The sequence below is a fragment of the Astatotilapia calliptera genome, chromosome 6 (assembly GCF_964374335.1).
Source record: "Astatotilapia calliptera chromosome 6, fAstCal68.1, whole genome shotgun sequence".
NCBI lineage: Eukaryota > Metazoa > Chordata > Actinopteri > Cichliformes > Cichlidae > Astatotilapia > Astatotilapia calliptera.
Window position 1 is genome coordinate 16,227,507 of NC_137427.1, and position 11,723 is coordinate 16,239,229.

The 11,723-nt window shown below is 38.6% G+C and overlaps 1 protein-coding gene across 2 annotated transcripts; it reads left to right on the plus strand.

The window, feature by feature from the left end:
• The first annotated feature begins 1,747 nt into the window (after positions 1 to 1,747).
• LOC113024010 (CD276 antigen homolog) lies at positions 1,748 to 11,024 on the plus strand. Of its 2 annotated transcripts, XM_080302804.1 has the most exons (9): positions 1,748 to 1,831; positions 5,618 to 5,691; positions 5,779 to 6,132; positions 6,505 to 6,825; positions 7,685 to 7,798; positions 8,289 to 8,321; positions 9,039 to 9,074; positions 9,194 to 9,241; positions 9,380 to 11,024. In XM_080302804.1, exons 2-8 carry the CDS (start codon positions 5,628 to 5,630, stop codon positions 9,238 to 9,240), a joined length of 969 nt encoding a protein of 322 aa, XP_080158930.1. In that variant the 5' UTR covers positions 1,748 to 1,831; positions 5,618 to 5,627; the 3' UTR covers position 9,241; positions 9,380 to 11,024. The 2 variants fall into 2 exon arrangements, with proteins under 2 accessions (XP_080158930.1, XP_080158931.1); XM_080302805.1 differs by lacking the exon at positions 8,289 to 8,321 and having other exon boundaries at positions 1,749 to 1,831; positions 9,380 to 9,857.
• Positions 11,025 to 11,723: the final 699 nt, after the last annotated feature.

The window sequence follows — 11,723 nt, forward strand, 5'->3', positions numbered from 1 at the left end:
CAAAGACACCTCGAAAATCAAAGTGGAAAAAATGATGCGGCTGACAAGTGTATTTAAATTATTGTATGCATGTCTGTCAGTGCAGGAGAATTTTTGTCCCAGGTCAGCCCTGCTGACAACAGGAGGGGAAATTCTCAAAAAGACTGCGGATGCCCAGGAGGATCCTCTAGATCTGGACCTGTATCACTGAGGTCCAACCTGTTGGCGATGGATGAACCAAGCCATCGTGCCACAGAGGTGTTCTGCCTTTCTTGGACTTTCTCTCTATGCTCTTGAGAAAAAAAAAAGTCAGTCCTCCATCTGTAAAACCATTCATGTCTTGGGCCTTGTCAGATTGTTGCCCCTCTAGTGCGCCTGTTGATACAGTATCTCACAAAAGTGAGTACACCCCTCACATTTTTGTAAATATTTTATTATAACTTTTCATGGGATAACATTGAAGATATGACACTTTGATACAATGTAAAGTAGTCAGTTTACAGTTTGTATAACACTAAATTTGATGTCACCTTAAAATAACTCAACTTACGGCCATTATTGCCTAAAACCCTGGTAACAAAAGTGTGTACACCCTTAAATGAAAATGTCCAAATTGTGCCCAATTAGCCATTTTCCCTCCCTGCTGTCGTGTGGCTCACTAGTGTTACAAGGTCTCAGGTGCAAATGGGGAACAGGTGTGTTAAATCTGAACCCTGAAACTGAGCTGCAGCATGGTGGCCAAGACCATACAGCAGTTTAACAGGACAGGTTCCACTCTGAACAAACCTCGCCATGGTCGACCAAAGAAGTTGAGTGCACGTGCTCAGCACCATATCCAGAGGTAGTCTTTTGAAAATAGATGTATGAGTGCTGCCAGCATTGCTGCAGAGGTGTGGAGGGTCAACCTGTCAGTGCTCAGACCATACGCTGCAAACTGCATCACATGGCTGTCATCCCAGAAGGAAGCCTCTTCGAAAGATAATGCACAAGACAGTCCGCAGTTTGCTGAAAACAAGGACATGGATTACCTGTGGTCTGATGAGACCAAGATAAACTTATTTGGTTCAGATGGTATCAGGGGTGTGTCTCCACACTTAAAGCCTATTGAGCATCTATGGGGCGTCCTCAAATGGAAGATGGAGGAGCACAAGGTCTCTAACATCCACCTGCACAATGATGCCATCATGAAGGAGTGGAAGAGGATTCCAGTGGCACCTTGTGACGCTCTAGTGAACTCCATGCCCAACAAAGTTAAGGCAGTGTTGGAAAATAATGGTGGCCACACAAAATATTGACACTTTGGGCACAGTTTGGACATTTTAACTTAAGGGTGTATTCACTTTTGTTGCCAGCAGTTTAGACATTAATGGCTGTATGTTGAGGTATTTTAAGGTGACCTCAAAGTTACTCAAAAAATGTAAAGGCTGTACTCACTTCTGTAAGATAATGTAATTTCATTAACTGACCAGAACAATATCTCAGATATTTAACTAACTTGATGCTATACTCTAAATAAAAAGTGTTCTGTAATTATCCTTTTCATCTAGGCCTGTACAAAAAAGATGAATGAAAAAGCTTTCATTTTGCTAAAATGCCCAAATTCGAACATTTTTCTGTGGATTGAAGCTCATCCAGTGCTAATGCCTCCTGTTAACGTTGCTGACAATACATTAGAATTCTTTATTTAACAAAATAAATGTCTGCTCCTTGTAAAACAAGAGGCGACGGAAAGCCAGTGGGTTGTCCTTTTTTTCTGACTCAGAATGAAAGTGAAAGTTAAAAAGCTCCGGGTCAGTTAAGACTGTACAACCCAGTCCAGGCATCACATCTCCGGTGAAGAGGAGCGTGTAATGTAAGTTGAACTTGATCGACCATTTGCGGTCATTTATATTAGTACGGCCTTTACGACTTATATGTCTCCTCGGTGTATAACAGATGCAGGCAACCGAAACCTACGGGTTTGTGTATTACGCTCAGTCGACGTGGAGAAACGCGGCCGACCGAGTTATCCGCGTTCAAAAGCCATTCAAGAGCTGAGGACTGTAGGCTGCTTGTCTCTGACGCTGACTCGGAGGTCTTGTGATAAACTCTTGCTTGAAAATCTCCTTATAATTGTAATATAATATACATATAAATTATAAAGCTGTTTTGTTGGTTTCGTATATGGTGTGCGGTGTGTGCGCGTGACCTGTTCTTTCTGAGAACAGCGACACCAGCAACAGTTTGTTGACCGTGGCTTATGTCCGTGACCCTGTCCTGTGAATGTGGACACATAAGTGTGTGTGTGTGTGTGTGTGTGTGTGTGTGTGTGTGTGTGTGTGTGTGTGTGTGTGTGTGTGTGTGTGTGAGAGAGAGAGAGAGAGAATATGTACAGGTAACGTGTTCAAAGTTCAAGTTCAAAGTTCCAGTTTGGAAGGATTATTCGCTGGTTTGTTGTCGCTGTTCTCAGGTTACATTCAAATTCTCTATGCAAACAAACTGGCGTCTGTCCCACGATAGTGCTTCTGTCTGTGCATTAGGAGTTTTTGTTGTGGATCAAGCTTAGTTAGTGTACAGCCTGTGAACAGCCAGAGAACAGTGTGGTCTGTTTCTGACTGTGTGTGTGTGTGTGTGTGTGTGTGTGTGTGTGTGTGTGTGTGTGTGTGTGTGTGTGTGTGTGTGTTCAAAAAACTGCAGTGCGGTTTTGAGCCAGAAGCTGCAGTCCCGTTTAATCAGCGCCTATAAACCACTAAACGCGCCTCTCATTATTCATGTAAGAGAAATGCTTCTTTTTGTGCTGTGAGCATGAATCATGAAACTGTGACGGCAGTAAATACACACAGTGAGACAGAGTCATAATGTGCTGACCTGGAGTGAGAGTTAGACTATACCTGTGCGCTAAATATAAGTCTAAGTACATATATGTCTGTGAGAGAGAAGCTGCCCGCCAGCTGCAGAACGAGGTTGTGGGTTGACAGTTGACACAAACATTGGGCTAACATTAGTGTGTGGACGTGTTGTCTCGGTCACAGGTCCATGGAAAAAATAGTTGAATGAAATCCAAAAACTTTGTCTTGATCATTTGTTGTTGCCTGTTGCCTTTCTTCATGTCATCTCCCTGCTCTCACCCCCCACAATTTCTCTTGGTCTGTTCTGTAACTTATCTAGCTACAAGAGGCAAAACAAGCCAAAAAGAACAGAAACAACTGGCAACGTGAGGGGCCTGAATAATAGACTGACACAGCAGTGTCAATACAGATATCGTACAAACGGGCCAGACTCTCAGGGCAGTATCGTCCGAAGGAAGGGAAAGAAAATAAGCGCACACATATCAGGATCATATCAATATTTCTGTATCCTGCATTCTGTGACCTCGGGCTTCGTGACATTTTGCAAACTTCATTTTGACCTGTTGTCTCAGTTGCATGAACAGGATGTGGAGAAGTTAATTAATGCTCATCTGGAGCCTGCAGATGTCTCCCAGCTGCACTCAAGAAATTCTTACTCTGCTGCACAGCCATAACTGCTTTCAGAATTAAAAAAGCATTTCTGTACAAAATTGTAATGCATTGCACTTGAATTTTGTGACGTGTATATGAAGTAGATTAATCATGCATACAGAAAAAAACAGAACATAAACAAAAAGACAAGCAAACCAAGGAGCAGAGACGGCAGCTGAGCTGACTCCTCTGTAACTTGTGATCCATGACGCTATAACACTTTGGAGGGAAGAAAACCACAGAAAATGACACATTGATTTATATTCTTTTGCTCTTTTAGTTGCAGTGGTCATAATATGTGGCACAGTTTCAGCTGAAATAAAAAGAAAAACTAACTGGACACTTTCTCTTTCAGTATGACTCCTCATTTATAGACCCATTAAAAAATGCAACCCACCGAACGGGCCGCAGAAAATAAATGAATGGACATTATATCAGAATTAAATTTGCAAACCATTTAATTCCATATTTGAAAGAGGAAGATGAAATGGCACAATAGTTGGCACAAGGGTTACAAGTTTGAATCCATCAGCTGACTGGATCCTTTCTCTGTAGATTTGCATGTTTTCTATGCTTGTGCCGGTTCTCTCCGGGTACTCCAGCTTCCTCCAACAATCCAAAGTCATGTATGTTTGATTAGCCCTGCAATAGATTGGTGACCTGTCCAGGGTCTGCCCATCTCTCATCCAGTGTCAGAAATGGATGTTAAATCTAAGATCATCAGTATCCTATTTTTTTTATTTTTTTTAAAGGGTCAATATAAGAGACGTTTTTGATACTAGAAATTTGCCTGGTATAAGTCATGCAATATAAATATCAGGAGCATGGTGCACAACACTGAAAGTCTGTAGAAAAACAACAAGTTGTTTTTGTCTATAAAATTGCAATGTTTAGTTACAAAAACATGTGGCACTTGTCATATACTGTGTTGCCTGCGCTGAGCGGGTGGGCATTGCGGCTTTACGCCACCCTGACAGGCTTTGCGGCAGGGCTGTCCGTGGCAGTTCTACACCCGTTGTTGTGCTGTAATAACCCATGCTGGATATACGCTCAATAAAGCAGCATCACAAGAAAGCTATCGAGTGGTCATTCTACAGCACTGAGCCTATTTTTCAGTAAATCCTGGTTCCCATGAAGCCATTTATATATAAAAATAAATAAATAAACGTGTGCTAATATCCTATGCTGGAAGGAAAGTTTAGTTTTCTGTTTTTAAATTAAGATGACATACCAATCTAGCTTTCTTTTCAAAAACACATAAATGTATATGTAACATGTACATAATTTTTTTTTGTTTTAATCTGGGTAGCTTAAAGTTTTAATGAGCTAGGAGTGTTTAATATAAAAGAAAACCTGACAAATGAGCTCATTTTGCAGAAACTCCTTTTTACAAAGTGTCAGATTTTTTGGATTGATGAGTAACAGCTTGGTAATAAAATGAATTTAACTCCATTACGCCAATGTAAACACTAAGCTAGGCCCATCTTCCCAGTCATGATAAAACTGTGGACACGTCCACCTCCTGTCGCTGCGTTTGCATAACCTCTGGTGACCTTTTCTTTTTCATTCTCACAGCCAGCGTAGAGTGTGGCTCCCTTGAACAAAAGTGAAAACACATGTGATACATGTGGCATAAAGAAAGAAACCAAGCATGAGCAATCATACTGAGTGGGCACAAAAACTTTATATAGTTTTAAAGACCAGTCCTTCTGTCTTTTGCCCACTAACAAAACTTATTTAGTAACATACCAGTGAAAATGAATGCCTTCAAACAAGCAGACTCTGGGCCCTACAGACTGCTTTTCCCTTGTTCAGTGCTATGCATTTCTCTACCGTTAAGTTCAGTCATCATTCTCTAAATGAACAATAATATTACATAGGCAGGAGAGAAACATTAACATTAATTTTTTTTTCGCTTGTAAAAATTGCATACTCCTGTTTTTGTGCAGGAATTTCCCCCAGAAATACTTTTGCTGAGTGGGATAATGAACACACACACACACCACCCCAACCTGATGTGCTGCATCTTCTCAGGACTTTGTTACACTTAAATGTGTTTTGCATCTCACCGTTTGATTCATAGAAGCAGATCCCTGTGACATAAAACAGGTATACACTGATCGCCACGTAATAACTGTCAATTTTAACTGTCTTTTCAGGTAAAGAAACATGGCCTCCAGTGGAATCCTTGTGTTCATTTTCCCTGTCCTCTGCATCTGTGCAGTTAAGAGTGGTAAGTTTGTTCATAGAGAACTTTAAGCATGGAGTGGTGTTTGGTAGTCATGTGACCTCAAATCTAATTTTGCTTTCTTTTCTACAGTATTTGTGAAAGTGGAATGCAAAGCTGAAAATGTGGGACACTATGGCCAACAGTCACTGCTGGAGTGTGTCGTCAAAACATCATCAGATGTAAATGATCCAAATATTCGTATGGTCGCTTGGAAAAAACTGACCTCTCCAGAAGACGAAGGTGATCTCGTGTTGGGTTTTAAGAGAGGGAAATTGGACGAGCCAAAGCGAGGCTACAGGTTTGCTGAACCATCATGGAACGGGAAGAACATGAATGTATCTCTGCTCATCACCAACACTGCAGTGGCAGACGAAGGAGATTACAAGTGCATAGTGATTACAGACAGTGGTGATGACAACATGGTCACTACGCTTAAAGTCCAAGGTAAAACTGAAACATTTTTATATTTTTAAATCAAGGATGTTTTTACATTTTATAAACACCTTGTAAGCAATGAAGATTGTCTAGAGATTTGGGGACTTTCCAGGCCAATCAGATTGGTATTCCCCTTGAGCAACTCTAGGCTTGTCTGCTTACTTTCAGTTTCATTGTGACAGCAAAGACATCTAGAAATACTAGTTGTACAAGTACTTGCAGCCATTTACTTAAGCAGCTTGTACTGTTTGACTTGTAACTTCTTAATACATGTGAATACTATGATTATCACATCTTAAGATATTTAATTGAGGTAATTTTAGTTGGCATCAAGGTGCAATGTTCAGCTCAGTGATTGTGCTTTCCATTTCGTCTCTGCAGCCAAATACAGTGTCCCAACTGTATACTCCATCCCTGAGAAAATTGTCCCAAATACAGACAGTACCCTGGTCTGTGAGTCTCATGGAGGCTACCCAAAGGGAACAATTCGCTGGTTTGATGAAGAGAAACATGAGTGGACAAAAAGCTCTGAAATGGACGCAAAACAGGCAGACGATGGTTTGTTTCAACTCACAAGTAGACTGTCTTTGTCGAGAGGATCCACTTTCTCAAAGTACATCTGCGCTGTGTTCAATGCCAGTGGAGGCAAAGAGGATGAGAAAACATTTGAAATGCCACCACCACCACCATCATCCCAAGGAGGTATAGTTTATGACACACCACACATGATAGTTGTTATGCCTGCTGGCACCATCCTACTGCTCACAATACTGTTTAGTAATTTCAGCCAAAGTGGAATCAGGGAGAATTTAAATCTGAACCAGCCCGACCCCTCACCCCCCCACTCCACCCCCAAAAGTGTATATGCAATTTATGTAACCATTAAACACTTTATTGTTTGTGCGTATGGGAGATTTAATGGGGGCTGAATTAGAAACCTCTAAGCACTAAAGTGTGTAGGTAATATTTACATATTTAAAAAAAAAAATCCTGTAAATGTCAAACCATAATAAAATAGGAGCTCCACAGAGTAATTAGCAAAAATAGAGTTCTGATTCACATTTAGATGATTTCATAGATATTTTATGTTTTTTATTTTATGTATAACAAAAATGAAAGACTGTCTGTGCTGTAGTTTTTTTACGCTCTTCAGTAATAAACAGTTTGCAATATGTTCCTTACCAAAAAATTCTAAACTTAAAACAGTCTGGGTGATCCTTCGTTTGTCATGGAAAATGTAACTTAAAGATGAAATTTGAAAATGCAAACTTATTATCAGGTTTTCTTGGCAACTATCCAGCCACTCAGATCATTATCTGTAGTTCTGTCATCTGTCACACGGTAGCAATAATGCAAATATTACCCTCTATGTTGTTCTTGTTTACTCTCTGCTTCTGCAAGTTTAGTGTTTTAACATGAAGCAAATGTGCAATTTGTACTGACACCTGTGTCTGTTAATGAGAAAGTGAATTTAAGAATGAATGAATGTAATGTGTACTCTGTGTACTTTTAAAGATGAGCTCACTTCATGTTTTTTTTTTCAAACTTCTCATTTATTCAGAGCATATTGGCCTCGGGTCATCTGAGACCTCTAAAGTAGTTGCTCCTTTGGTGGTTATCGGCTCGCTGATCATAGGGTTGCTGTTGCTGTTGTTGTACAAAAGGCGATCTCAAAGTGAGTAATTGTTGTTTTTTTTTATTAAAATGACTTGTTGAACTGTATGTGATTAAATAATAAAATATTTGTGAGTAAAGACAAATGAGACATAGAGAAATATATTCAAATATCTAAAGTCGTTCATATTTGAATATTTTTAATAAGGCTATATAATTATTCAAATTTCTGCATGTGGAGCTCCAGCATTCTTCCATGCCATGTGAGAGTTCATCACCTGCTTCCTGTAAACAATACAAGCTGAAAGGAAAAAACGTGCAGCATGATGCTAACGTGAAGCAGAAAAACCTGTAATGCTCGAGGCCATGTAATTCAGGATGGAAAAATACACTCCCATCATTGTTGTGCTGGTTTAAATGCGCCTTTTAAAAACTGAACAAGTTCAAACAGCAGTCTAAAATACTTTCCATTATTAAACATCAGATAGATGATGAAATACAGCGAAAGATATCTGCAGGGAGAACTCACTGCTGTGACATTTTTTTGACAGAGGCTCGGAGGAACTCTACAGCACCCCTTATGGGTACGCCCATTTTTGGACATATTATTACTGCTCTTTTGTTTCTCCTTTCTAACTTGCTATAAAGGATGAACACTTGCTGTGTCTGTAGAGATTTGGAGAGGTTCTATTTATCCTTCTATCGGCTTTTTAATCTACCTGAATCTGAGAACTGCTGAAATATTAAAAAGCGCTGTTTGCTGGGTTTTTTTTTTTTTAAGTGTATTTGTCTATAGAACTAAGTTTTCTAAATCTTTTGGTCATTTTGATAGTTTGGATATTATTATTAGACATTATTATTGCACATTATTATTTCAGCTGTAAATATTTGAAATATTTGAAGGAATATTTTTGAGATAAAAATGGCTACATTCTCCACAGAAGGTTCAAACAAAACATTTAACAAAAACTTTTGGATTAAGGTTCACAAATCCACTTGAATCATGTGCTGGTCATTAAACAAGGATCTATATTGTTACTGGACTGAATAGCCATCAGTTTCCTCTCACTTGTCCCAACCACATTATTACACTGAGCATCCATTCCCTTCCTTTGAGAATTATTTATTTATTTGCTTTGGTCACATTACTCCTGTGTCAGATAGTTACTGCTGGGTTTCCCTCTATGCTTGCATGGCATGATCTTGTTTAACATGGTTATGGTTTTATATCTATCATTAGCTGTCAAATCATTCATTGTAAAACACAGTCAAATCTTATACAGTGTTATCATTTTTTCTAGATCGTCGTGATGCGGCTCCTACAGATGTTGAGGAAGGTACGTAAATCACATCAGTCTGACTGTCTGTGTTTAACTAATAACACTTTGTGTTATTACAGCTTTAATTATCAAACCGTAAGATTTCATTCAGATTTTAATGTTAAATCTTTTGGCAGGTTATAACTCTCACGAAGATGAACCAATCAATCAAGCCCAGTCCTGAGGTAAGAAAAACTCAAAATCTCTACTTGGACTTCGCTTCTGTGTTTACAGGCAGGCATATATCAATTTATAGATAAGGATAAGAACATAAAGTATCAAAAGTCTAAACACTCACTCTCTCTCTCTCTCTCTCTCTGCAGGAGGCACCTTGTACCAGATGAATATACTGTAATAATCTACTGCCAAGACTCCCTTGTTTGCTAATTGCAGTCTGTCTCTGTACTTTCCTTTTGTGTAACCAGGAATAGCCTATATTCCTCTGATTTAGCAGACAAGCTGTAAGATCTTTATTCACATAAGCTCTGTATTTAAACAAGCAGGTCTTGAGCTTAAACCAACATCCTCGCTGAATCAAGCCAAGATCAACTATAAGAGAGGGGGATGTTACAGGCCAAGGGACTTTAAAACAAGGTTTAAAATGGAACATCACCAAGATGTTTCATAAGAGTTGTTTGGTTGAGGAAATGTTTATACATAAACAATACAACTTTATCAAGTCTATGTAGAAACTGTAGCCTTTGGCAGCCAATCAGGAGCAGCATTTCTTCTCACTTCCTCTTCTTATGTTCTGTCAGGGTTGTAAGGGGAATAATAAATCATGTTTTGGGATAGCGGCAAGTTTTTATATCTTCCTGTATGAACAGTATATATATATATACGTGTGTGTGTCTGTGTGTGTTAAGTGGCTCTAACTGAGGTTAGCTGACCTGATCTTTTCCAATGATCCATGTAACTCAGTAATTTGTCTGAGAAGTGTAAATGTGCCAAAAGTTAGCAACAATTACTCTTACTGTTAGCAAATCCCATCAAAAATAAAAAATCACCAGTTTGCTCGTACAGTTCCAAAGTTTTCCAAGTGTAAGCTATATAAATATATTGTTTTATAAAATATGTTAATGTCACATAGACAATGAGATGAGATATGTAGGACTGCTTGGCACTGAATTGCTGAAAACACTGGATGTTTGTCAGAGCGACATTTCACTGCCTGGAATGTTGTTCTGACAAACTATCAACTGTTATTATTTCACAAGGAACAGTTGTTTTTTTCCCTCTAGGATTTGTTGCTATTTTTTAAGTGTTTTTGTTCAGGAGTTTGCTTTTTTGTGTGTTTTTTCCAATTGTCGTATCTCTTTAAGTTTAAGTCATACTCCTCTTAACTCACTGGGAACAGTTTGATGTAGGAAAGTTCATATCCTTTTTCTCACCACTGGTAATTTCATGTCACATGATTAGCACCTGTCACTTGTGAAATACATGGTATGTGGTCTCTAAAAGCCAAATGCACTATATTATTTTTGTTTGAGCCGTGACTCTGTTTATGCAACTTTTGTCAAGTTCACTGTGAAATCAATCCATGCAAACTCTGGTGGTAAAAGTTTGGTTTCATTCTATTCTTCAGATAAGAGCTTGTACAAAAAGTCTTATCAGGAAGTCTCTGGTACAGTACCAAGATTAATCATTCACCAACAAGTCAATAATTTGCCATCGATTTTTTACGATGAAAAAAACACGAGCTTAACAATAAAACAATTCTAATTTAAGCTCTACTTTCAACGTTGAATCAGAAGAAACACTTACTACCAAAAATGTTAAACAATCACCTGTAAAGTTTTGTATATACTGTGTTTTTAAATCTGTGAATTTATACTCCAGTTTAGGTGTAGATAAACCTTGCTCTGATCTGTTAAGTACAAAGAAAGTTAAAGTTTCTTTACAGTTCGCTTTATTTGAACGACATCTGTTCATTATTGTTTTGTAACATGATTAAAAGTTCTAAAAGGATTCTGTGTGATGACGGATATTTGGGATGATTTTTTGCTGACTCTTAGACTGTATTTACTAGTTCCTGTTCATGTTGCACACATTTCTAGATAAAATAATGTCACTTTCTTGTTTATTGCTTAAATTTCAAAAGAACGTAGATATGGACACGTGATCTAGCATGAACCGTCAATTGTTGCCCCAGCAACAAAAACATTACCATTATCAATAACATCTCTGGTCTCTGTTTTAAAGATAAAAGCTTCTTCCTGCTGCTCCCTGAACCACTACAGTTGGTGGCTTTGCATGTTTAATTTGGCACTGTTTTTAACAGATGCTGGTCTGTAACCCTTCCATTTATCTGGACTTGGGAACAGCACCAGGCGTACACAAGCCAGTGATATTCTGTGCAGATTTGTGTGGGTGTTACAAAGATGCATTCAAAATTATCTTGCTTGCAATCTGTCTGTTCAGATAAGATCACGCTGGTTATGTTTTTTGTACTTCTCACATACTTTTGCACATAGTACTTTGAACAAGCCTTTCTCTTTACAGTTTATGCTGTCTTTCCTGCAAATGCCCACTGAGCATGCACTTCTCCCTTAATAATAATGTGTAGATTAGGAGGCAGTGGTATTTAGACATGTACTTAAGTTCATGTTTTTGTACTCAAAAAGGGTTTGTTTTGTTTTGTTTTTTTTACAATTTTTTTTAACCCTT